We start from the raw sequence: 26,038 nt of genomic DNA on the forward strand, positions 1-26,038 counted from the left end.
ATCGCACCCACCGTGGACTCAGGCAGCAGAGACCAAGGACAGTCCAGCTCTGCTCTGCAGGTCCGACATTAGCCCCCACCCGCGAAGAAGGAGATTGTTCAAGGCCCAGGAGACTACCACTGCCCCCCAAATGCCCAGCCTCGGGCACCCCATCCGGGTGGCATCGGCACCACTTGGAGAAGGAGCCAAGGAACTTGGAAGGGTGCGAACTTGAGGAAGGTCTGTGCCTGCGATGAAACGTCCCAAGGCGGGCGGCTCCACGATACCCCGCGCCCTGATGTGTGCGGTGTATCCCACCCATCCAGCCGATGCACCGACCCCATCCCGCCACTGTACCCACTGCCTGTCTTTAGAAGCGCGAGAAGCCCCCCGCCCCAGACCAAAGGCCAGAAGAGATCGTGGAGCCCCTGCCCGGGGGCCGAGGCCCAACCGCCAGTCCCGCTCCTGCGTGGGCAGGGCGGGCCCCGCCCCAGCGCCGCCCCCCGACCCTCGGTGGCGCCCGCGCCCGTCGGCCCCGCTCGCCGGACCAGTCTGGCAGCGCCCGGCCTCGGATTTCAAAGCCCTGGTTTCTGGCCGTGAATGGGCCTGCGCCCGCGCGGCCGTTCCCACAGCCCCCTCCCGCGCGGCCCGCCCTCCTTCCCTCCCTCCTCGCGGTCCCCCCTCCGCCGCGCCCACGTGACGCCCGATCCTCGGCGGCTCGGATTACCGCCGCCGTCAGTCCCCGCGCCGAGGCTGCGCCGCGAGCTGCCCGCGCCGCGCCCCCCGCGCCGCCCGCCAGCCCCGCTGCGACATGGCCCGCGCCGCCCGCCGGAGGCCCGCGACCCCGGAGCGCGGCGCGGCCGGCCGCTGAGCGCAGCCTGGAGGCGGGAGGCCCGGCCCGGCCTCGGAGCGAGCGCCCGCGCGGCCTGGCCCCCTCCCTTGCGCGGCTCCCCGCGCTCCGTGCGCCTAGCCGCCGCCGCGGCCCGGCCCAGCCAGAGCATGGAGACGGCGGAGAAGGAGTGCGGCGCCCTAGGCGGGCTCTTCCAGGCCATAGTCAACGACATGAAGGTAACCGGGGCGCGGCGGGGCCGGGCGCGCGGCGACGGGTGCGGGACCCCCCGGGGACGCGTGGCGGCGGGTGGCCGAGCCTCGTGTGGCCGCGCGCCGCGGTGTCTGTGTGTCCTTGTCTGAGCGCGTCCTGCCTGCGTCTGCTGGGCGCCCGTGTCTCCGGGTGCCCGTCTGGGGGTGTGGGTGCTCGTGTGTCGGGGTGTCCGTGCGGTGCCCGCGGTGGCCCCGTGGGGTCCTGACCCGAGCCTGTGCACACGCAGGCTCCCTGCGCCCCAGACCGCCAAACCATGAATGGGGTTTGGATCCAGGACCGACTCTAGGGCCCTTTAACGAGTCCGGGGTCTTACCGGCCTCCGCCCCCTTCCACCACCATGTTCCCCCACGGCCCAGACAATGCTGTCACCGCCAAAGCAGGAAAAAATAATAAAGCGGAGAACCGTTAACTCCTTCCCCGCCGACCTAGGCCTCTGCACCCGACCGTGAGACTGCGTCCCCCAGCCCCGCCCCACCCCCACAGCCCCAGGAAGCTCCAGGACTCCAAGGTCTCCAGGCTGAATGTCCCTGCATCCCAAGGATAGGCCTTGATCATCACCTTGGGAGGAGGCGGGATGAAGGCTGGGGTCGGTGGAGCAACCCCAAGGGAGCGCTTTTCCTACCCCATTACCACCCTGGGCTCTCAGCTCCGAGCCCTTCCTGTCTCCCAGGATTGCTTAAGGTCAGGCTGGATCCAACCACCCATTCATTCCTCACCCCACCAGGTGGGGAAACTGAGGCCTGGAAATGGCTCAAGGTCGTTAAGGAGACTATTGGACCCTTCCCCTGACCTCAGCCCCCATTTTTCCTCCTGCGAAAATTAGTGGGTTCCTCTCCCCAAATGAGGCCAGGGTTTGGCAGGGCTGCCCTACGCTGACTAGGCAGAGAGGGCCCAGCTCCAGTGATAGGGTGGGGGCCAGGAACCAGTATTCCTGCCCTCCTGCCGTGCCCCCTTTCCTTAGCCTAGGATGAAGGGGCAGGATTTGGGGGCTGGGAGGAGAAGGGAAAGAACGAGGCACCCCACAGGATCTCCCAAGGGCCCCCACCCCCACACCCCAGCGCAGATTCTCCAAGTGCACAACACAGAATCCCACCAGGCCAGGGATGGGGGTGACACCACCCAGTACAGTGCTGCTAGGACAGGCCCCGTGAGGGGTGGGGGTTGCTGGCAGGTTGGAGTTCGAGGCTCCCGGTGCTGCCAGGACAACAGCCCCAGGGACAGCTGCCAGATCTCTGCCCCCGGAAGAGGCCTGAAGCCAGCCTGGCCTGGGACTACCCGGTTAGCGGCTTGTAGATGCCCCCCACCCCCTGCCCCTCATGGTGCACTCCCCCTGGGACCCCCATCTCTTGCAACTGTACATCTGGGCCCCTCCGCTGGCCCCCAGCAGTCCCCGCCTGTCCTGTGGACATCACAGCCCTGGCCCCAGGATCCTGTTAAGGGACTGGGCAACACAGACCACCCTCCCCTGGCCGATCCCAGAGCTGGCTCCGGATGGGCCTTCCCGCACCCCACCACCCACCACCACTGGCAGCCTCATGGCAACCACTGCAGAGAGCAGCAGATTTTGCTCGTGGAAGCGGACCAGGACAGTCTCTCTCCCTCTCCAGCCAATTTGCAAGGAACTTTGGGATGAGACAGAAGGAAGTGGGCCCAGATCATAGCAAGAGGTTCAAGCCAGACATCGGGCATGATTTGCTGACATGTGGAGGCAAAACAGGAGAGGCTTCACCTGGGATGATGCCAAGGACAGATTCGCCCCTACCTATGACACAGGCATGTGTTCAGGGGCCATGACCAGGGGCAGAGAAGGGGATGAGGCCCTGGAAGCTGACCACCTGGATTTGGGGGGGCAGCTTCTGGATTTTCCCCTCGGTGGCCTGAGCAGCAGGGCCTCCGTAGAGGAAGGGCGGCCATCAGCAGCCAGGTTGAGGAGACTGAGCTTGCCCCGTGAGGCCACCCCACAGTGAGTCCACAGGCCCCACAGAAGCCCTCCCCTGGGCCTCTGGGAGGCCCTGACCTTGGGCTGAGCGGGGGCCAAGGTCAGATGCCCACTGGTGTCAGGCTGCCCACTGAAACCCAGAGAGGGGCAGAGACTTGCCAAAGGTCATAGGCCTGGGCACAGCACCTTCAGCAAGGTGAATGGGGCCTCCACCCAGTGCTGGCTCAGCCAGAAAATGGGGTCATACTCTTCACCCACCCCTCAAGAGTGGGGAGTGTCACCTGGACACATAGGCCTGGCCAGGCCTCTGCTAGGGGCCCCTGCAGAGGGCAGGGCTTGCGTACTGTTAGCTGGTGTTAACTGAGCACTTACTGCATGCTGGGCGCTGCGAGGAGTGCTGGCTGAGCAGCACCTGCTTCAATTTCCACACTGACCCAGTGGGGCAGGTGCTCCTCCTCTCCTGATTTTACAGGTGAAGAAACTGAGGCTCAGACAGGGGGCCCTTGCCCAGGGGCACCTGGAAAGCCCACTCCCTGGGATTGGAGGCTGGATTGCTCACCCACACTCCACATCTGAACCACAGCCACTGCCGGGACAGAGACAGAGTCCCCTCATCCCTGTCCACTTGGGCGCCTCTAATGATAAGCCCCTCACCTCCCTACTCCAGAGCAGCCACTGTGCTTGGGGCAGAACTGGGTGTCTCTCACATCCCAGCAGTCCCTGCTGCCTCCCCAGCCTTGACGTTCAGTGCCTGTCTCCCTGCTTTGTAAGGGAGTCCCTCTACCTGGCGTGCAGTGACCAGGCAGACATGGGATCAGGTCCTGACCCTGCCACCCTGTGGCCGTGGGCAAATGAGCTAACCTCTACGGGCTTCTGTTTCCTTGTTGGTGAAATGGGGCTGTTGGGAAGGTTTACCTGGGCCTGTCCCAGGTGAAGGCTGAGGATGCTGTTCCTGGGGCACTGGCTGCTGGAGCCCTATCTCTTATTTTTAATCAGTGAAATTGACCTATCCATGAAGAGGCGGATATAAACAAATAAGACATAAGCTCTTTGTCTCTGGGGTCCTTTATGTGGTTACCGTGGGGAGGGGGGCGGGTCCAGGCCCTTAGAGACTGAGGCATCTAGGTCCATCTGCTGAGGGGAAATGGCCTGGCCTCCCCTGCGCCCCATCTTGTCCCCTCCCCATGGGGAGAGCCTTTAATCTCTGAGACTGCCCCAGGGCTGCTCAGGGGCTAAGAAGGTTCCTGGGTGCCAGGGCAGCTGGCTCTGGACCCCCCTCTACCCCTAGCAACTTCTCTGCTCCCTAAAGGGAGATCTTAGCAAGGTTTCAAGGCTGAGTGGGGGTGGGGGTCCAGGCGGGGGGAGAGCGCCCCCTTTTAGAAGACCCCCAAGGGGTACTCCAGGCATAGGTGGCATGAGTCCACTCCTTGGGACGGCTAGGAACAGCTTCCCAGGCCCCTTCACCCTGAGCTGTGCCCATTTGGGAACAGCCCACCCACAGCTTACCCACTCTTGCTTCAGCCTCTGTGGACTTTGCAAATATTTGCTTTCTCTGGACACTGGTTTGGTTGGGCTGGGAGGGGAGGGAGATTCTGAGGCCCCCTAAGCCGCCCTGTCTCCTTCCCACCTCTGCAAGCTCTCCTAGCCTGGCAGGGCAAGCCCTAGCCTGCTCCTGGGTTGCAGCCAGGCAGAGCCTCCCTCTGAGGCCCTGAGGGCCAGGGTCTCCGCTTTCCCCTTTCCTCAGGAAAAGCCCCAGCCTCCAACGCCCCATCCTACATGGAAGGGAGGGTCAGAAGCCCCTGTGGGCTGGGGCTTGGCTGGCCCAGGGCTGCCCGTCAAGGGGCAAAACCTCCACAGGGCCCTTGGGCCAGGGCTGAGGTTTCTCCAGGACCCCGGGGCATGCGTTAACCAGAAAAGCCCCAAAATCAGATTGGACAACTCGGTGGCCAGGAGCCCGACCTCCCTATTGGGAAACCCCCTCCCAACTTGGAGCCTTGGGCCAGGCTGGGATAAAGGCCACACTGTTTCCCCAGGAGGGGAGGGGAGCAGGGGGTGGAGAAAGGTGTCTCTGTTGGCCGCACAAGGCCCCATTCAGCCCAGGGCCTGGTTGTCCCAGGCAGGCTAGCTGGGCCCTGCAGCAGCCACAGCCTCCTCGGCCCTGGGAGCCACTGCTGCTGGCCTGGGATGGCAGCTTCCAGGACACAGGGCAGGGGCCCCGGAGGCCCCAGTCTACACCTGGTGTGCCTTCAGCCCTGCCACCCCCTACCCTCCACACTGTGCCTCTGCCCCTGGTGGGCAGGTCAGTGCCAGTGTCCTAGGCACATGTCCGGGAGACACGATGCCTCTCATTGGGCTCAGCCCAGATCCCCTGCCAGGCCCTTGGGAAACCCCGAGGGGACAGGACCTGCCACTTCCTGCTCCATTTCCCCTGAGGGAGGATGTGGGCCCCCTGTAGCCTGTAGGGTGGATGTCCTGATGTCAGGGAGGGAGGGCTTGGCAAAGGCGCCCGTTCCCAGGGACAGGCTTTCCTCATGCTGATGGCTCTGTCCTTGGTCCTCTGCCCTCCGAGAGGACCCTCTCCATGGGGCAGGGCTGCTGTCTTAGAAACTGCCCCAAGTCTGGATGGAGCATGCAGGGAGCCCGGCCCAGGTCCAGCCCTGCAACCGCCCCACAAGAAGCTCACTTTCTCTCCCATTTGCCCGGCAGAGCTCCTACCCCATCTGGGAGGACTTCAACTCCAAGGCCACGAAGCTGCATTCCCAGCTGAGGTGAGGTGGCCCAGGGCACCCCAGCAGGGGAGGGGCAGGCAGAGGCCCCCCCCGCCCAACCACCGACCATCCATGCTGTTGTCCTTCTGACCATCCATGCCGTTGTCCCTCTCCCCAGGACCACCGTGCTGGCTGCTGTGGCCTTCCTGGATGCCTTCCAGAAAGTGGCTGACATGGCTACCAACACCCGAGGTGGGGAGGCGCGTGGCTGGAGGTTGGGGTTGCCCCAGGGTGGGCCTGGAGGCTGGAAAGGAAGAGTAGGGGATGGGCCAGGGAAAGGACGGGACGCCAAGCCCAGAACCTTGAGTTCTGCTCCTTAGTGGAGTGGGCTGGTTGTGGAGAGAGTGAGCCCCTCGTCACAAGAGGCATGCAAGCAGGAGTGGGTAAGTAGTGACAGGAGTGTTCCCCGGGGATTCCCTTTTTGCTGTGGGCTGTTCATGTGACCCCCCAGCACGGAGATTCTCCTTAGGGCTTCTTCCCACTCATGCCCTCGTGTCCTTCTAAGAGCACGCAGGGTCAGGTGAGCGCGCCGTTGGGCTTGGCGCGGCCTCTGCCCTCTGGTCCGAGTGGCAGAGACCTGGGGCTCCCGCTCCTTCGGGCCCTGGGCGTGCTCACACTCCCGCACCTGCATCTGGGCACACCTGGAGGGTCGTTTGGCCGGCTCCTGGAACGGTCTTTGGCGCCGGCCTCTCCCAACTGGGAGAGAGGGGAGGCCGCCGCAGGAGGCTGGCGCGGCTGGGATGGCGGAGGAAGAGCTGGTGGAGATGGAGGAGGCCCCGAATCCCCCAGGGCCGGCGGGACTGCGGCTCGGCGGGGGCAGGGCGCGGGCTGCGGGCTCCGCCTGCGCGGCCGGGGCGCCCCCTCCTGGCCCGAGGCCGGGACTGCGCAGGCCCCAGCGGGCCCCTTCCCACCCCGCGCTTGCCTCGCCAGGGGCCACGAGGGACATCGGCTCGGCGCTCACACGCATGTGCATGCGCCACCGCAGCATCGAGACCAAGCTGCGGCAGTTCACCAAGTGAGTGGGCGCTGCGGGCGGGCAGGGGGGCGGGGGGACGGGGCGTCGCGGGGGAGCCCGGCCCTGACCTGCGCTCCCGCCCGCCCTCCGCAGCGCACTGCTGGAGAGCCTCATCAACCCGCTGCAGGAGCGCATCGAGGACTGGAAGAAGGCGGCCAACCAGCTGGACAAGGACCACGCGAAAGGTGAGGGTGGCGCGGAGCCGGGCTTCCCACCCCCCACTCCGCAGGGACCCCATTAGAGCTCTCCGCACTCTCCTTCTGCAGAGTACAAACGAGCCCGGCATGAGATCAAAAAGAAGTCGTCGGACACGCTGAAGCTGCAGAAGAAGGCGCGCAAAGGTAGTGCCTGGCGCGGCCCCCCAGCCACAGCCCCACGGCCCCGCTCCACAGCCCCACCGCCCCGTGGGGCGCCCCAAAGCCTTCATCCCAGCCAGAGGGGCGCTGAACCCGACACAGGACCCTCCAACCTGTTGGGTGGGACAGAGGGAGCTGCCCTTCCCCCCAAACCTGGTCCAGAACCTCCCTATGGGAGGCAGCAGGAGGCCCAGGCACCCCCGCCCCAGGAGTGGCTCTGTCCATCCGGCGTCTTTCACACATTCTTTCTTTCTCTGTCTCTCCTCCTCTCCTCCCACATCCTTCCTGTAGAGCTACTTGGTAAGTCAAATGTCGGTCCCTCCAGCTGCTCCTCCCGTCCTTGTCGCATTTGTCTGTCTCCCCCAGCTCAGGGCCATTGGAAGGAACCTCTCCAGGCCAAGGAGAAGCGAGGAAGGCGGTCGGTCCACGAGGGAGGGGCCTGGGGCACAGTCCCCCTGGGGCCCCCGGGGCCCCTGGCCAGGGATGAGTCCCAGGCCACTGCTGGGTCAGTCTGCCAGGCCAGGAGGGGTTGGCCAGGGCGGGATGGGGGCCACAGGCCCTGGCTGCCCCGCCCCCACCAGGCTGGCCTGCGTCCTTACTTGTCACCTCCTCACCTGCCATCTCATCATCTCCTCTGCATCAACCTCTCGCCTCTCTCTTTCTCGCTGCTTCTTGTGTCGCTGTTGCTGTGTGCTCTGCTCCCTGAGCTGAGTGGGGACCCACACTGAGACCCCTTCCCTGCCTCCAAGGCCCAGCCCTAGCTCTCCTGGCCCCCGCCCCCTGTGGCCTGGCCTACAGCTGAGCCCCACACTCTCTCTTGTCCCGCTTCTGCCCCACCTCCCTGGACCTTGTGAGGTGAGGGGCGCCATCCCGGGACAGTGAGGGTACCCCAGGTGGAGGCCAGCGAGTCTCCGTGTTGGCAGAGCTCCTGGGCGCCAAGAGCCTCCCACGGAGATGCCCCGATCCAGAGTGGCTTTGCAGCTTTGGCCTCTTTCTTGTGCGTGTGTCTGTCCTCTCTGCCTGCTTTGGTGGGACTAGCCCTTCCACAAGCCCCAGAGTCCTCACTGCCCTCTGCAGTCCCCTGGCCCCAGGGCAACACCCAGCCCAACGGCCGAGAGATGCCACCACCAGGGTCTGAGCCCATTCGTGGGTGTGGCAAGCCAGGCTGGCATCCCCAGCAAGGCCTCTCCTCCCCACCCCTCCAGGGAAAGGAGACCTGCAGCCCCAGCTGGACAGTGCCCTGCAGGACGTCAACGACATGTACCTGCTGCTGGAGGAGACGGAGAAGCAGGCCGTGCGCCGGGCGCTGATCGAGGAGCGGGGCCGCTTCTGCACCTTCATCACCTTCCTGCAGCCTGTGGTGGTGGGACTCCTGGGGACTCAGACCCCAGAGGGGTGGGCTGGGCCCAGGGTTGAACTTCTGACCTCCAAGAAGGGTCACTTCTCAGCAGTCCCTGGCTGGGGGCATCAAGGCCACATGCCCCTGGCCCAAAGGCAGGTCTCATAGCTCACCATGCACTGATTTGGTCTGGACAGACCATCGTGCCAGCCCTCTGGGCTGTGTGGGCCCCACCTGCACCAGCCCCAAGCAGCATTGGTTAGCGAGGAGGGGTGAGAGAGGAGAGGCCCGACAAGGCCTGCTGCTTCTCCAGGGGCGCTGGGCAGGCGGGCAGGTGGGCGATAGGGCCAGCAGGTCTGACTCGCTGCTTCCTCAGAATGGAGAGCTGACCATGCTGGGAGAGATCACCCACCTGCAGGGCATCATCGACGACTTGGTGGTGCTGACAGCAGAACCCCACAAACTGCCTCCCGCCAGCGAGCAGGTGCGGGAGCCCTCTGGCCAAGGGCCAGGGCCAGGGGCAGGGAGGAGATGGGCTGCCCTAGGTTGGGAACAGTAAAGGGGAAAAGAGGATGGCATTTGGGGGAGGCAGCTAGGGGCATAAGACCAGACCCCTTCTGACACCCACTGCAGGCCATCCCGGAGCACCTGCCCGGGTCGGGGAGGGTATGCCCTGGCCAGCAGCGTTCTCAGACTCAGAGTAGATGGGTGAAGTCCTGGATCCATGGAGTCAGGCCCAGAGTCTGCCTGCCCTGCTCCATGTGGGCAGACCACCTGCCGAACCTGGAGACGCCCCACCTCCCTTCATGGCCAGAAACCCCATCCCCTCCCCTAGACCCAGGCGTACCTGGCCACCCCACCCCAGCCCTGCTGCCACTGCACTCAGACCAGTCCTGTCCCACAGCCTGCGGGCAGCACGCTCCAGAGGCACTTGTTGCATGCCCAGCATCTGCCACGTTATCTCAGGGAATCTTCCACTCTAAGACAGGAAGAGGAGAAAACAAACTCAGGGAGGCGCAGGAGCAACCTGCACCCCATGGTGTCAGGGTCACGCTCGCCCAGCCCAGGCTGGGCTCGGAATCTGTACTCAGTACATGTTAGCTGAAGGGGCTCCGAGAAGGCTGTGTCCTCTGGTGTCTCCCTGCTCCCCACATTAGGAGGAGCCTGGGGGAGGGGGCTTCAGATTTCTGGGTCTTCTCCTGGGGTGTGGTTCACAATGAGAAAGAGAGTGCGGGGGCCTCTGGCCCTACTAGCTCTGAGGAGCTGCCTCCAGTGACCCCCATCCATGTCCCTGTCCAGGTAATCAAAGACCTAAAGGGCTCGGACTACAGCTGGTCCTACCAGACCCCACCCTCATCACCCAGCAGCTCCAGCTCCCGGAAGTCCAGCATGTGCAGGTCAGTGGGGGTGGGGTTCCCAGGGGTGTGGGGGGCAGTATCCCAAGAGGAAGTGGGGATGTTCCCAGCAAAATTGCATCAGAAATTGCTTCAGGGCCTCAAAATTCACAACTTTTACATCATCCGAGGAATTTGCATATGTAGAGGGAAAATGTGCCCTGTCATCCCAAGACTGCTACTGGCACAGGCATTTGTTGGCAGAATAGGAAGCAGGGGCAGTAGCAGCTTCATTTATGGGGCATCCACTATGTGCCAGGTGCTGTGCTAAGTGCTTTATGCATTTTTTCTCATTGAATCCTAACACTGCTGTATCAGGAATGGTGTCATCTCCATTTTACAGAAGGGGAAACTGACACATGAAGTCCCAGCATTTAACCACTGGACTCTGCCAGGCCTAGCACCGTGTGGGGTCATAGTAAGAGTCAAAGATCAGGGAGAGATGGGAAGGCTTCTAGAAACAAGTGCTGGGGCCATAAGGTATAGGACACTCCAGCCTGGCTGGCTCCTAAGAGCTGGTTCCCATGGAGGCAGCTGCCGCATTTGGAGCCTTGGCCCAGGCTAGCCCCGGGAGCCTCACACATCTGGGGAGAGGCCAAGGATCTCGCAGTCATTAGCCAGGCTCAGGATCAGGGGCCTTTCCTTGGCTGGGCACTGGGGCTGGGTTTGGAGGAGACATTGATGGTTCAAGCTTCCTTGGGTGGGGAGGACAGTAAGCACAGAGTGAAGTGCTGGTGGGGGCCCCCCTTTGCCAGGCACCCCTCTCCCCAGAATCACTGGCTGGACATCCAGAGCTTGGGAGAAGCCAGGCACAGCAATCAGCTACTACCTCAGAGAGAGGCTCTTCAGACCCTGCGTGGGTGGCCGTCCCACAGTGAAGGGGCTGATTGCAGGGGACAGCCATGAGCAGGGGCAGAGGCTGGGAGGCTTCAGGGTCACGCTTAGCCAGGAACACCACCCAAGGGTTGAATTGCTGTGCTGAGGGTGTGAGCCATAGAGGGCTGGACACCTTTGAGGGATTGGAGAGGGTGAGGGTGATGGTGGGTGCAGGACCCACTTGGAAGGTGACCTCTGTACGCACACACACCAGCACCATATGCTAGACATCCAGTTAGGACAAATACCAGATTTTGAGAAGGTGGTTTAGAAATGATTGGACTCGCCGGGGGCAGTCGCTCACGCCTGTAATCCCAGCAGTTCGGGAGGCCGAGGCAGGCGGATCACGAGGTCAGGAGATTGAGACCATCCTGGTAAAAACGGTGAAACCCCGTCTTTACTAAAAAATACAAAAAATTAGCCAGGCATGGTGGTGTGTGCCTGTAGTCCCAGCTACTCAGGAGGCTGAGGCCTCAGTGATAAAGATATATTCTTTAGGATATAGGAATCTAGATTAAGATCTTTGGTGAAACCAATAGGTTTTTTGGGTTTTGTTGTCATTGTGAGACAGGGTCTCGCTCTGTCACCCAGGCTGGAGTGCAGTGGCACAATCATGGCTCACTGTGGCCTCGATCTCCCGGGTCCAAGCGATTCTCCTGCCTTAGCTTCCCAAGTAGCTGGGAATACAGGTGTGCACCACCACGCCTGGCTAATTTTCATATATTTTGTAGAGACAGGGTCTCACCCTATTGCCCAGGCTGGTCTCAAATTCCTGGACTCAAGCAATCCACCCACCTCAGACTCCCAAAGTGCTGGGACAGGTGTGAGCCACCACACCCAGACAGGACAAATGTTTCTTGTTTCTTTTTTTTTTTTTCAAGACAGAGCCTTGCTCTCCTAGGCTGGAGTGCAGTGGCATAATCTTGGCTCACTGCAACCTCCGCCTCCCAGGTTCAAGTGATTCTCGTGCCTCAGCCTGCCAAGTAGCTGAGATTACAGGCATGCGCCACCATGCCCAGCTAACTTTTGCATTTTTAGTGGTGATGGGGTTTCGCTATGTTCTCCAGGCTGGTCTTGAACTCCTGTCCTCAAATGATCCACCCGCCTTGGTCTCCCAAAGTTCTGGGATTACAGACATGAGCCACTGTGCCCGGCCTGGACAACTGTTCTTAGTGGCAGAATAGGAGGCAGAGAGGTTGCCTCACCCTGGGCATTCCCTGACCACGGCTCCCCTCCGCACTGGGGCTGGGGGTACCCTGCTCTGGCCCTCCCCTTCCACACCGTCCCAGAACACAGCTCCTCTGTAGCACCTGGGTCTCAGGACCTCCTAGTCTGACATTGTCTTTTCCTTCCTTTGCCCCTCACCTCTTTCCCCACCCTCGTCTGTCAACCTCCCCCAAACACACACCCCTCTGTCTCCCTGTCTGGCTGCTGTGCCCTCTTCCTTCACTCCCCTAGTGCCCCCAGCAGCAGTAGCAGTGCCAAGGGTGGCGGAGCCCCATGGCCTGGGGGTGCCCAAACATACTCACCCAGTTCCACCTGTCGCTACCGCAGCCTGGCGCAGCCAGCCACCACCACCGCTCGCCTCTCCAGCGTTTCCTCCCATGACTCTGGCTTCGTCTCCCAGGACGCCACCTACTCCAAGCCCCCCTCGCCTATGCCTTCAGACATCACCAGCCAGGTGAGGGGGCATTAGGAGGATCAGTCAGGGTGGGGTGCAGCAGCCTTATGCCAGCATCAGGCAAGCCACATGCGGGACTACTATAGCTGTTGAGACTGGCCTGAAGGCCCCCAAGGCCTTTATTCTGTTCAGTATTTTTATTATTATTTTCTATCTCTGCTTTTAAATTCACATATTTTTATATCTTAAATGGGTCTCTTGTAAGCAGCATAATGCCTAGATTTTCTTTTTTTATCCAATCTGACAACCTCTATCTTTTAATTGGCATTTTTAGCCCCTTTGTATTTACTGACATATTTGGACTTCTGGCTTTCTTCTTTCTATTTGTCCTGAATTCTTGTCTCTACCCTTGACTTTGTTGTTTCTTTTCTCTTATTCCCCGTCTGCTGGATTGTAAGTTATATTCTGTCTCTTTTCTTTTATAGGTTACCTTGAAATCTTACATATGCATACTTAACACAACCCCACCTCCTGAGTAATTCAAGGCCCTTAATATATATTTTTTTACTTGTCACCCATTCCTTCTCAAACTTACAAGCTATATTATTTTCTCTTTTTTTTACAGTACCCACAAATGACATTTTTCTTCTTAATTTCTTTATTTTATACATACAGTACTTATTTAGATTTACCCATATGTTAATACACATTTCTTGTCATTTTTTTCTTGCATCTCAAATCCTCCAAAGCTTATTTTCTTTCTTTCTGAAGTAAAAAACATCTTTTAGAAGTTCTTTTAGAATAGATCTGTAGTTGTAAACGCTGTTTTTGTTTGTCTGTAAACATGTTTTATTTTGTCCTCTTCTTGAAAGTTCGTTTTGCCAGGAACACTATTCTGGGGTGACAGTTGTCTTCCATCCACACTGTGAAGGTATTTTTCCGCTGTGTTCTGGCTTCCACCATTGGTTGGAAAGTCAGCTGTCAGTCACTGATGCTTCTTTCTGAGGAATCTGAGTCTCTCTCTGGGCACTTTTAGGCCTTCTCTTTAGTTTTGCTACAGCGTGTCTACAATGTGGATTTATTTTTATTTAACCTCTCCTTGTTGGTATTCATGTCTTTCATTTGTCCTGGGAATTTTCAGTCATTATTTCATTTTGTTTTGTTTTGAGACACGATCTTACTCTGTCACCTAGGCTGGAGCACAGTGGCGCGATCTTGGCTCACTGCAACCTCCTCCTCCTGCCAGGCTCAAGCGATCCTCCCACCTCACCCTCCGAAGCAGCTGGGACTATAGGCATGCACCACCATGCCCAGCTAATTTTTGTATTTTTAGTAGAGACAACATTTTGCCATGTTGCCCAGGCTGGTCTTGAACTCCTGGGCTCAAGGGATCTGCCTGCCTTAGCCTCCCAAAGTGCTGGGATTACAGGTGTGAGCAACCGCGCCCAGCCAGTCATTATCTCTTTACTTCCACTTTGATGCTTTCTATTCCAGTTGGATGCATGTCCAGCCCTCTCTTTCTATCTTAGGCATCTCTGAGCTCATATTTTCTATCTCCTTGTTTCTTCGGATATATTCTGGATCATTTCTTCAGTGTTATCTTACAGTCGACTTTTTCTTTTTTTTTTTTTTTTTTTTTGCTATTTAACCTACCCACTGAGGGTTTTTTGTTTGGGGTTTTTTTTAACTTTTTATTTTGAAATAATTTTAGACTTGTAGAAAAGTTGTAAAATATGTAGAGTTCCCATATACTCTTCCCAGAATCTCCCCAGTGTTGACATCTTACTTTGTGTAACCACCAAAAACATTTTTAAAACCAAGAAATTAACACTGGTATAATACTAAGTAATGTACAGTCTTCTATTTTTGCCAGTTTTCTCTCTCCTGTCCTGCTGGTCCAGGGGTCCATGACCCAATTCAGGACCCTACATAATGTTCCCGGGTTTTTCTCTTTTCCTTTTTTTTTTTTTTTTTTTGAGTTTTGCTCTTATCACCCAGGCTGGAGTGCAGTGGGGCAATCTCGGCTCACTGCAACCTCTGCCTCCCAGGTTCAAGTGATTCTCCTGCCTCAGCCTCCCAAGTAGCTGGGATTACAGGCATGCGCCACCATGCCCAGCTAACTTTTTGTGTTTAGCAGAGACGGGGTTTCACCGTATTGGTCAGGCTGGTCTCGAATTCCTGACCTCAGGTGATATGCCCACTTCGGCCTCCCAAAGTGCTGGGATTACAGGCATGAGCCACTGCCCCTGGCTAGGACCCTACATAGTGTTTCGTGTTGGTGTCACCTCAGTTTCTCCAGCTCGTGACAGTTTCTCACACCTGTCCCTCTTTGTTTTTCATGACTTTGATACTTTTGAAGAATATCGGTCAGATGTTTTGTAGGATGCCTCTAAATCTGGCTTTGTCTGATGCCTTTTCATTCAGAATTAGAAGCCATACAGTTTTGGCAAGAGTACCACAGAAGTGTGGTTGTCCCCATCTCAGTGCATCCTAAATGCTGCACAATGTCACTGCGCCGTGTGACTGCTGATGTTCACCTTGATCCTTAGTTAAGGTGGCGTGTGCCAAGTTTCTCCACTGCGGAGTCATTATTTCTCCCTTTTTAATTAATAAAATATCCTGTGAAGGGATACTTTTGAGAGGATGAAAATGTCCTGTTTCTCCTTGTACTTTTGCTCTCTAATTTTGGCATCCACTGATGATTCTTGCTTGTTAAAATAGGTGACTTTCTATTTCTGTCATTTCTCCTACATTTATTAATTGAGATTCTACCATAAAAAGATCTGTCCCTTCTCCCCCATTTATTTATATATTCAATTTTTAATTTATATCAATATGGACTCATAAATATTTCTTTTATTCTATGGGTTATAACCCATCACCATTGAGTCTTTCAGGAACTTTTTTTTTTTTTTTTTGACACAGACTCTCGCTCCATTGCCCAGGCTGGAGTGCAATGGTGCGATCTTGGCTACTGCAACGTCTGCCTCCCAGGTTCAAGCCATTCCCCTGCCTCAGCCTCCTAAGTAGCTGGGATTACAGGCACACGCCACCACACCCAGCTAATTTTTGTATTTTTAGCAGAGGCGGGGTTTTGCCATGTTGGATCACTCCTAATCTCAAGTGATCCACCTGTGCCAGCCTCCCAAGTGCTGGGGTTACAGGCATGACCTGCCACACCTGCCCAAGGAACTTTTTTATTGAGGTATTCTAAACACACCGAGAACAAGAACATAAGCAGGATAACCACCACTCTTGAAGCCAGCAGTGCTCTGTTAAGTCACTACACACCCAAGGGTAACTGCTATCCTGACTACTTTTGACTTTTTTTTTTTTTTTTTTTTTTGAGACAGACAGGGTCTCACTCTGTCACCCAGGCTGGAGTGCAGTGGCACAATCCTTGCTCAGTGCAGTCTCAAACTCCTGGGTTCAAGCAATCTTCCTGCCTCAGCCTCCCAATTAGCTGGGACTACGAGTGTGCAGTATCATGCCTGGCTAATTTTTATATTTTGTCTTTTATAGAGATTGGGGGGGGGGGTCTCACTATGTTTCCTAGGCTGGTCTCGAACTCCTACCTTCAAGCAATCCTTCCTCTTCAGCTTCCCAAATCACTGGGATTTCAGGCATGAGCCACACTGCCTGGCCTAGTTTTGCCCTTTTTATCCTTTCTACATGTATATATGGAATCATATAGTATGTATCCTTTATGTCTGGCTTCTTTTTGCTCAGTTATGTTTATGAGATTCAGCCATGTTTTAGGTAGAAATATAGATCATGCTCATTGCTATATGGCATTCTATTGTGTGAATATGTAATTTAACCATTTTGATGGACATTTGCATAGTTTCCAGTTTTTTGGCTATGATGTTGCTAATAGTGCTGCTGTGAACATTCTAGTATGCAGTTCTGTGGGGCACATTCCTAGAAGCAGAATCGCAAAGTCATGGGATATGCACATCTTCAGATTTGATAGGTACTACCAGACAGTAAGCCAAGTGCTCATACCAATTTACCCTCCTGTTAGCAAGATTAGGACAGTGTTTTGTTTTGTGTCTTGTTTTGTTTTTGAGACAGAGTCTTGCTCTGTTGCCCAGGCTGGAGTGCAGTGGTGCAATTTCAGCTCACTGCAACCTCCATCCTTGGGGTTCAAGTGATTGTCCTGCCTCAGACTCCCGAGTAGCTGGGATTACAGGCGCATGCCACCACACCTGGCTAATTTTTGTATTTTTAGTAGAGATGGGGTTTTGCCATGTTGGCCAGGCAGGTCTCAAACTCCTGACCTCAGGCAGTCCACCCCCCTCAGCCTCCCAAAGTACTGGGATTACAGGCATGAGCTACCACACCTGGCCAAGATTATGACAGTTCATTGCTGTTCCACATCCTCACCAGCCCTTGGCATTTTATATTGATTTCATTTTAGCCATTCTAGTGGGTGCAGAGTAATAGTAGTTCCCTGTATATTTTATTTGCATTTCTCTAATGCTAATGAGATTGAACACCTTTTCATATTTTTTTTTTTTTATGAGACGGAGTCTCACTCTGTTGCCCAGGCTGGAGTGCAGTGGCATGATCTCAGCTCACTGCAACCTCCGCCTCCCGGGCTCAGGCAATTCTCCTGCCTCAGCCTCCCGAGTAGCTGGGATTACAGGCGTGTGCCACCACACCTGGCTAATTTTTGTATTTTTAGTAGAGACGGGGTTTCACCATGTTGGCCAGGCTGGTCTTGAACTCATGACCTCAGGTAATCCGCCCACCTTGGCCTCCCAAAGTGCTGGGATTACAGGCATGAACCACCATGCCCAGCTTTCATACTTTAAGAGATAGATAGTGTCTTGCTATGTTGCCCAGGCTGGCCTCATACTCTTGGGCTCAAGCAATCCTCCTACCTCAGCCTCCTGAATAGCTGAGACTACAGATGTGTGCCATTGAACCCAGATACCTTTTCATACCTTTAAAGACCGTTAGAATATTCCCTTTCATGAAGGACCTTTTTAAATTGTTTGCCCATTTTTCTACTGGATTATCTGTCGTCTTCTTACCAATTTATAGAACTTTTGAGTATTGCAGATAAAGTTCCTCATCGGATATCTTCTCTCCTTCTATTGGGTACCTTTCTATTGTCTTAATGGGGGTCTTTTAATGACCAGAAGTTCTTAGTTTTAAAATAGTCCAGTTTATCCATTTTTAAATTGTTAGTGCTATTTGTGTCCTGCTTGAGAGATTTTTGCCTACTGCAAGGTCACAGAGATGTTTTCCTCTAAAAGCCTTTTGGTTTTGCCCTTTTGTTTTAGATCTGCAGCTCATCTGGAATTGAGTGTGTGGTGTGTGTGTGGTGTGAGGTAGGGGTCCTTTTTTTCATATGGATATCCAATTGACCCAGAACAGTGTATTGAAAAAAAAATCTGTCTTAGTCAATTTGGACTGCTGTAACAAAATACCATAACCTGGGTGGCTTAGACTACAGAAATGTAGCGCTCACAGCTCTGGAGGCTGGAAGGCCAGGATCAAGACACCAGCAGATTCGGTGTCTGGTGAGGACCCACTTTGTGGTTCATAGATGTCACCTTCTTGCTGTGTCCTCAGTGGTGGAAGGGGCAAACTAGCTCCCTTAAACCTCTTTTTATAAGATCCCTAAAACCTTTAATGAGGGCTTCACCCTAATGATCTAATCACCTCTCAATACCTTATCTTGGGGGTTAAGATTTGAACAGAGGAATTTGGGGGAAGACATAGACATTTGGAGCATAGCATCTTCTTTTCCTCAGTGCACAGCAGTGCTGCCTTCATCATCAGTCAGGTGTCTGTAGGTGTGTGGCTATTTCTGCACTTGGCACTGTGTCCTACTTGTTGATTTCTCTGCCTTATACCAATGCCACACCATCTTAATTATTGTAACCATCTTATTTATAAAAAGTCTTTTTTTTTTTTTTTGATACAGTCTCACTCTGTCCCCCAGGCTGGAGTGCAGAGGTACAGTATTGGCTCACTGCAACCTCTGTCCCCAGGCTTAAGCAATTCTCATGCCTCAGCCTCCTGAGTAGCTGGGATTACATGTGCACCACCACAGCCAGCTAATTTTTTGTATTTTTTGTATTGGGGTTTTGTCATGTTGGCCAGGCTGGTCTCAAACTCCTACTCTCAAGCAATCCACCCACCTCAGCCTCCCAAATTGCTGGGATTATAGGCATTAGCCACTGCACCCAGCCAGACTTTATAGAAAATCTTGATATCTGGTCATGGAAGTCCCCTAGCTTGGTTATTATTATTATTTTTTTTTTGGTACTGCTTTGTCTATTTTCGGCCCTTTCCATTTCCATGTAACTTTTAGGATCAGCTTGTCAGTTCCTACCAAAAGGAAAAAAAAAAAAACTCCTGGGATTTGAATGGAATTGCAGATATCCCTCTGTTTGTTTAGGCTTTACTGCCTCTCAGTAATGTTTTCTAGAGGTTTTTGGTTTTTTGGTTTTTTTCCTGAGGCAGAGTCTCACTCTGTCACCCAGGCTGGAGTGCAGTGGCGCTATCTCAGCTCATTGCAACCTCAGCCTCCTGGGTTCAAGCTATTCTCGTGCCTCAGCCTCCCGAGTAGCTGGAATTATAGACATGTACCACCACGCCAGGCTAATTTCTGTATTTTTAGTAGAGACGGTGTTTCACCATGTTGGCCAGGCTGGTCTCAAACTTGTGGCCTCATGTGATCCTCCCGTCTTGGCCTCCCAAAGTGCTGGGAGTGTAGGTGTGAGCCACCATGCCCAGCTTGTTCTGTAGTTTTTGTGTAAAGATCTTGCATATCTGTCATTGGAATTTTTTCCCTAGGTATTTGGTGTTTATTGATGTTATTGTAAATTACATTGATGTTTTAGGGTGGTTTTATTTTTTTGTTTTGTGTTGTTTTCCTGTTAGCTGCTGGTATTTAGAAATGTGATTGATCTTTTTCGGATTTTGTTCTAATAATCTTGTTAAAGGGTTAATCCCTTACTAATTCTAATAATTTGTAGATTCTTTTTAATATTCTACATATACTATTATGTTACTTGTAAATAGTGATTTTTTTTTTTTTTTTTTTTTTTGAGACAGAGTCTTGCTCTGTCACCCACACTGGAGTGCAGGAGTTCAGTGGTGTGATCACAGCTCACTGCAGCCTTGAATTCCTAGGCTCAAGATATCCTCCTGCCTCAGCTTCCTGTGTAGCTGGGACCACAGGCACGTGCCACCACACCTAGCTAACTTTTTAATTTTTTGTAGAGTCAGGGGTCTCACTATGTTAGGCTGGTCTTGAACTCCTGGGCTCAAGTGATCCTTATGCATCAGCCTCCCAAAGTGCTGGGATTACAGGTGTGAGCCACCACACTTGGCCTTCTTTCCTTTCCAATCCATTTGTTTTTTATTTCTTTTCCTTGCTTTATTGCACTGGTTAGATTTCCACTGCTGAATAGGAGTGATGACAGTGGGCATCCTTGTCTTTCTCCCAACCTCAGAGGGAAAAGTATCAATGCATTTGTAGATATTCTTTATCAGATTAGCTTCCTTTCTAGCAGCTTGTGTCTTTGTATTGTTTTTCATGAGCAAGTGTTGAACTTTTTCACTGAGTTTTCCAAATACTCTTTCCATTGAGTTTTTTTACTTTAAACCGTCATATTGCCAAAAGTCTGCATTTGTTATTTCCTCCAAATCCTCACAGGTGGTGCCTGGTTTCCTTTTATTTTGGTGATCTTGGTTCATTCGAATCTGCAGGAAATCTGGGGATCTAAATCCAGAATGATTCAGAGAGCTGGAGGAAGGGGGCTGCCCTGGCTTAACTTGGCTCATTCCCAGGCCAACACCTCACCGTGATCCACATCCCCACTGCTGTGCTGAAGCTGGCGTCTGCCCCAGGGAACCCTGCCCGTCACAGATGCTCAGGATTTCATGGGCCTGTGTCTACCCTGCTTTTTTCTTTATTCTTTGTAGTTGTTTAGGAGTGGGGGGCCTCGCAGAACACCTAGTCCACCCCACTGCCCAGAGCAGGTGTGTCCCTTTCGTACTTCAGTCCACTTTAAAACAGGCTTCCCTCACCCCCTTCTATGGAAGCAGTTCTCCTCGGGGTCTCCATGGACACCCTGTGCCCCAAGCCGATGGCCCCACCCAGCAGCATCAGCACAGCTGCCCCCCTTCTCCGCAGAGCAGGCTCTCTTGATTTCTGGGGCATCGCCTGCTCATGGTTCTCCTCCCACTTCTCCAGCCGCTCCCTGTTGCTCTCCTTTACGGGACTCTCCTCTTCCCTCCCACCTGATGCGCATCAGCAGCCACGGGCCTGGCCCTTGAATCTTGTCTAACTGCACTCGCTGCCTGGTGGCCTCATCCCACCCCAAGACCACTGCACTGATGGCTCCAATCCCAACTTCTCCCTGCACTCAGCTTATGAATTCGACGGCCCTCATTGCATCCATGCAGAGACCTCAGAGGCAGCTCAGCTCAGTGCTCAGCGTGGCACTCGGGGCTTCACACTTCCCCCGTGTCCTGTCTGAGGAAACTGTGACACCATCAACCCAACTGCTCAGACCAAACACCCAGCTGCCGCCGTTAGTATCTCTTTTTCCCCTCAGTGGCCATATCCAGGCCGTCAGCAGTGAGTCCTGTGGTCAGTCTTCAAAATGCGCAGGGCTGGGCTGTCAGGTGGGTCAGCGTTCACCGTGTGCACCCTGGGCTGCTGTGTGCTGCTGCAGACACTCAGCGGCCGTGGCCCTGGGGTAGGGAGGGTGGGTGCTGGGCAAGGCGCTGAATTGAACCGCCCCCCTGCATGCCAGCTCTGTGACCAAAACTGTTCTTTCCTCTCCTCCTTGCTGCCTGCCGGCCCCTCTGTCTGCAACCGCCTGCTGGTCTCTGCGTGGCAGAAGTCCTCCAGCTCTGCATCTTCCGAGGCCTCGGAAACCTGCCAGTCCGTTAGCGAGTGCAGCTCCCCCACCTCGGTCAGTGCTCCCAGCCCGGCCCCAGGACAGTCACCAGCTGCCCCTCCCATCCATGCCCTCCCCACCTGGTGCCATTACTGCACAAAGGGCCTGGGTTCAGCCAGGGGTGCGTGCACACAGCACCTGTCCCCAAGAGACAAGCCACCTGGCCATTTCCTACAGTCACTGCCCACACAGCCACATCTTACCCCTGGGCCTGGTGGGACTGAGGGGCCACAGTCACACTCCATGCTCTGCCCTTGGCTGTGATTGCGAACCAGAGACCCCTCATAGCCCTGGACACCCTGAGCCTCAGCCACAGTGAGGGGCCCCCGGGCCATAGGTGGTAGGGCCAGTGGTCCCCCTGACCTGCCACACCCTCCCTGCAGGACTGGTCCAAGGTCGGCTCCCATGAGCAGCCCTCAGGCGCCACTCTGCAGCGGAGGAAGGACCGAGTGGAGCTCCTGCGAGACACAGAGCCAGGCCCCGCCAGTGGGGGCACCCTGGGCCCCAGCGGGGAAGAGGCACCGCGACCCCGGATGTCCCCTGCCACCATCGCAGCCAAGGTAGGCTGGCCAGGGCCCCCCTTCACGCCCAGGTCAGTCCCAGGAGGCCCAGCCAGTGGCCTCAGGGCCGGCTCCAACCACCTGGCAGGGCTGCCTGGAATTTGGGCAGAGGGGATTGGGGGCGCAAGGCTTCAGCCTGCACTTTTCCACCCTCAGCACGGCGAGGAGGTGTCCCCTGCAGCCAGTGACCTGGCCATGGTGCTGACGCGCGGCCTGAGCCTGGAGCACCAGAAGAGCAGCCGGGACTCGCTGCAGTACTCCAGCGGCTACAGCACACAGACCACCACGCCCTCCTGCTCTGAGGACACCATCCCCTCCCAAGGCAGGCCCGCGGGGCTGGGGTGGGACCAGGGACAGCTGGGACTTAGCCATCCAGGAGGGCCCCGTCCTTCCCCCTCTGTGCTCACCCTGGTGGGCTGGGGGCAAGGGGCCACCTGGGCCCTGGGCCTCACTGTGTCCCGTGCCCCCAGGCTCCGACTACGACTGCTACTCCGTGAATGGGGATGCGGACAGCGAGGGCCCGCCCGAGTTTGACAAGTCATCCACCATCCCGCGCAACAGCAACATCGCCCAGAACTACCGCCGCCTGATCCAGACCAAGCGCCCAGCCTCCACTGCAGGGCTGCCCACCGCGGGGCTGCCCACCGCGGGGCTGCCCACCGCGGGGCTGCCCACGGCCACTGGCCTGCCCTCGGGCGCACCCCCCGGCGTGGCCACCATCCGCCGCACGCCCTCCACCAAGCCCACCGTGCGCCGCGCCCTGTCCAGCGCTGGCCCCATCCCCATCCGGCCGCCCATCGTCCCTGTGAAGACGCCCACGGTGCCTGACTCCCCCGGCTACATGGGGCCCACACGGGCGGGCAGTGAGGAGTGCGTCTTCTATACCGACGAGACCGCCTCACCCCTGGCACCGGACCTCACCAAGGCCTCCCCAAAGAGGCTCAGCCTGCCCAACACAGCCTGGGGCAGCCCATCCCCAGAGGCAGCCGGGTACCCTGGGGCAGGGGCCGAGGACGAGCAGCAGCAGCTGGCGGCCAACCGGCACAGCCTGGTGGAGAAGCTGGGGGAGCTGGTGGCGGGTGCCCACGCACTGGGCGAGGGCCAGTTCCCCTTCCCCACTGCTCTGTCGGCCACCCCCACGGAGGAGACGCCCACCCCCCCCCCAGCCGCCACCAGCGACCCCCCGGCCGAAGACATGCTGGTGGCCATCCGGCGTGGGGTCCGGCTCCGCAGGACCGTCACCAACGACAGGTCGGCGCCCCGCATCTTATGATGGCGCCACCCTCCCCATCCTCTCAGGCCCCAGTGCGAGCAGGTGGCCTGGTCTGTGAGCCGCAGGCACTCAGAGCAAAGGCCCAGCCAGGAGAGAGGACAGAGCCAGGGCAGAGGCCATGCCACTTTACGGAAAGACACCACACTTGGATTCCAGCATTTAAACAGGAAGTGACTTCTTAGCAAGCCTGGCCAGGACGGAGCCTGCAGGCCTGGGCCTGGTTCGGGGTCTGTTTTATGCTCTTCGGTCCCTCCTCTTCCTCCTCTCGGGCCCTGCCTCTTCCATACCCATAAGCACCAGAGCCAGGGCCGCCGCCCATGACAGAGGGGCCAGGCTGGCCTCCCTTTCACCATCCCGGCCTCTCCCAGGGCTGGTCCTGCCTCAGCTCCTCCTGGAATGCTGGCCCCCCTCTCCCCTGCCTGAGCCCCCTCCTCCCCTCTTGCCTTCTCTCTGCCTCTCCCAGGCCCCTCTCCCTCCAGGAGGCGGGGCGGCTGTGGAGGGGCCAGGTGCGCGCTGGGCTGGATGTCTGCTGGGGGCTGGGGGCCAGGGCGGCAGGTTGGAGTTGGGCAGCAGGTTGGAGTTGGGCAGCCAGGCCCCCAGTGTGGGAAGGGAGTTCCAGGGCCCACGCCGAGTCTCAGGGAGGAAACCAGGGGCTGCTTGGGCGGGGGGGGGTCTTGGGGGCCCTGTGGTGGCTCCCACCCCTCGCCTCCCCCACCCCGTGAGGCTGGCTGGAGGGGGCCAGAGCAGCTCCTTGGAAACTAGGGCAGCAGGGTCAGGAGGCCGGAGGCCCTGGGGTCACCGACCAGCCACACAGGCACCGTTTTCAGATGTCCACTTCTCATTGGGTACATCAATCTTTTAACTTTGGGGGTCACAGTTTTAGCCACCTTTTGGGGGGTGACTGGAGCAGTAGGGGGTGTGGGGTCATTTTATGAATATAATAAAATGGAGCTGACTGTGGACGAGGACTAAGTGTGGGGGTGAGGGGACGATACAGGGTGTGTGTCTGGGAGTGCCTGGGGGACAGGGCCCCCCCCCCCCAGTGGCCTGGTGGTCCTATGGCAGGATGAGAAGGGAGGGACTTGGCTCCCCCAGAGCCCCGGGGAAGCTACTGTTCTCTCCAGTGTCTTGAGCGTAGCCAAAATAAGGTTGGGAGGCTCCCGGCCTGTCTGCTGTGGTCTGAGCTGGCTGCAAGCCCAGGTGGGGGAGCGAGTCTGGGAAGATTGGCTTTGACTCTCTGTTGCCAGAGGAGATGCCATCCCAGCACGGCCCCCACTGTAGTCCAGGCTTGTGGTGGCAGCGGGGGCAGGGGTAGGGGCAAGGCTGCCCCCACCCCACGCACCAAGTCACGCCAAGTCTCAGCAGGTAAAAGCACGTGAGCCTAGGGCGAGCGGAGGGAGTCCTGGTGGCCCCGCAAGTCAGGAGGGAAAGCAGGGCTCAGAGGGCATCGTGGCCCCAGGGCAGGGTCCTACCTGGGGGTCAGGAGCACCTTGGTCTTGATAGAATGGAGCTGGGTCTGAGCCTCCCAGGCTTGAGCTCCTGGGAGTTCTTGTGCGGTGAGCTGGGCAGCTCCTGGGTAGGTCCGGGCACCAAGCAGGCCCTGATGTGGACAGAGTCCCATCAGAGGGAGCTGATGAAGAATGGTCCCTGTAAGTAAGTCACTAGGTTCAACAACTGCCTGGCCGAGCACTCAGCCCGTGGAGCTCAGGCCAACACCAGAGCCCCGGTTTTAGGGGCCAGGAGAGCAGGTGACCAATTATTTGGGGAGTCTTTGGTGGAATTTCTGCCACACATTCTCCCCAGGGCTGCAGGGGTCTGCCGAGGCAGGGCGGTAGAGCAGGATTCAGGATGTGGTGGGAATAGTGTGAGGGGCAGTGGGTGGGCAGACCTGGGTGTCAGAGGTCCTGATGGGAAAGGAGGCAGGGGCTTCCCAGAGGGGGGGGGCTAGTGTGGCACAGCCCCCACCAACTCCGCTGTCCCCCTCCCCTGTGAGCCCCGGGGGCTGTACATACTCTACTCCATCCCCTTGTCCATCCCTGAGACCACCCCCGCCGCCCTTGCGTTGACTTAGCAACCACCTCATAGGCCCACCCACCTCGGGATCCGAGCCAACCATCCCACATCACAAACTTTGGTTTGGGGGACTTCTTTACGTTCGTTTAATTTCTCATTTTGTACAGAGAAATATTCTTTTCAAAAGCGTCTTTTGACTGAAGTAACTTTCCTGGTGCTGTTGTTAACTCGTTCCTTTTTTTAATTTATTCCCCCACCCCAGGCAGCCCTCCTGGTTCCTACTCACCCTTCCCCCCTCCCCCGTCCCATCTGAACCATTTGTTTCTTTTCTTTCTGTCAGATTTTGGAAAAATTCTCCTCTCCTCCCCGCCCCCTCCACACCATCCTCCCCGATTTAAATATAGTCACTGCTACAAGTAACAGATGCACTGTGAAGATTCCAGTATTAATAAAGGTGTACTGTAATTAACACCCCTGCCTCTGCCTGGCTGCTTCCTACCCCATCCCCACACCTCACCTTTCCTACCCCAGATCCCAGCTGCAGGGGGCCAGGCTGGGGGTTCCCAGAGGATCTCTCAGATCTCAATGTGGGTGCCAGGGCCAGACCTGGGTCTCTGAAATGTCCCACATGTGTCCCTGCTAGGGGCTGCCTGGGGGCAGCCAGAGGGAGGGAGGGAGGGAGGGAGGGACGGAGGGAGGGACGGAGGGAGGGAGGGAGGGACGGAGGGACGGAGGGACGGAGGGACGGAGGGACGGAGGGACGGAGGGACGGAGGGACGGAGGGAGGATGGCAAGAGTCAAAGCCAGGGTATCAGCCCAACACTGCCTCCCCCAACCCAGGCTTGCAGAGGCCCCTGGGCTGGGCTGGGCTGG

The 26,038-nt window shown here is 56.8% G+C and overlaps 1 protein-coding gene across 6 annotated transcripts; it reads left to right on the plus strand.

Annotated features, from left to right (window-relative positions):
• The first annotated feature begins 820 nt into the window (after window positions 1-820).
• On the plus strand, window positions 821-25,636 carry MTSS2 (MTSS I-BAR domain containing 2). Of its 6 annotated transcripts, none has more exons than XM_063597738.1 (15): window positions 821-1,047; window positions 5,727-5,788; window positions 5,907-5,980; window positions 6,719-6,803; window positions 6,897-6,988; window positions 7,070-7,144; window positions 8,365-8,522; window positions 8,875-8,982; window positions 9,798-9,895; window positions 12,227-12,449; window positions 21,260-21,334; window positions 21,703-21,879; window positions 22,036-22,201; window positions 22,350-22,498; window positions 22,529-25,636. In XM_063597738.1, exons 1-15 carry the CDS (start codon window positions 979-981, stop codon window positions 23,150-23,152), a joined length of 2,235 nt encoding a protein of 744 aa, XP_063453808.1. In that variant the 5' UTR covers window positions 821-978; the 3' UTR covers window positions 23,153-25,636. The 6 variants fall into 6 exon arrangements, with proteins under 6 accessions (XP_063453808.1, XP_054955256.2, XP_054955257.2 ...); XM_055099283.2 differs by adding an exon at window positions 2,689-2,854 and having other exon boundaries at window positions 908-1,047; window positions 22,350-25,636; XM_063597739.1 differs by adding an exon at window positions 2,689-2,854 and having other exon boundaries at window positions 908-1,047; window positions 12,323-12,449; window positions 22,350-25,636.
• Window positions 25,637-26,038: the final 402 nt, after the last annotated feature.

This window comes from Pan paniscus, chromosome 18 (genome assembly GCF_029289425.2).
Source record: "Pan paniscus chromosome 18, NHGRI_mPanPan1-v2.0_pri, whole genome shotgun sequence".
Classification (NCBI taxonomy): Eukaryota; Metazoa; Chordata; class Mammalia; order Primates; family Hominidae; genus Pan; species Pan paniscus.

What these genes read in the sequence shown, in the direction of transcription:
- MTSS2 (XM_055099283.2), top strand. Translation starts at nt 2,711, where the DNA reads ATGAGACAGAAGGAAGTGGGCCCAGATCATAGCAAGAGGTTCAAGCCA. An exon ending in CGCCCCTACCTATGACACAG is followed by an intron (nt 2,855 to 5,726) that starts GCATGTGTTCAG and finishes TTTGCCCGGCAG; the next exon opens with AGCTCCTACCCCATCTGGGA. An exon ending in GGACACCATCCCCTCCCAAG is followed by an intron (nt 22,202 to 22,349) that starts GCAGGCCCGCGG and finishes CCGTGCCCCCAG; the next exon opens with GCTCCGACTACGACTGCTAC.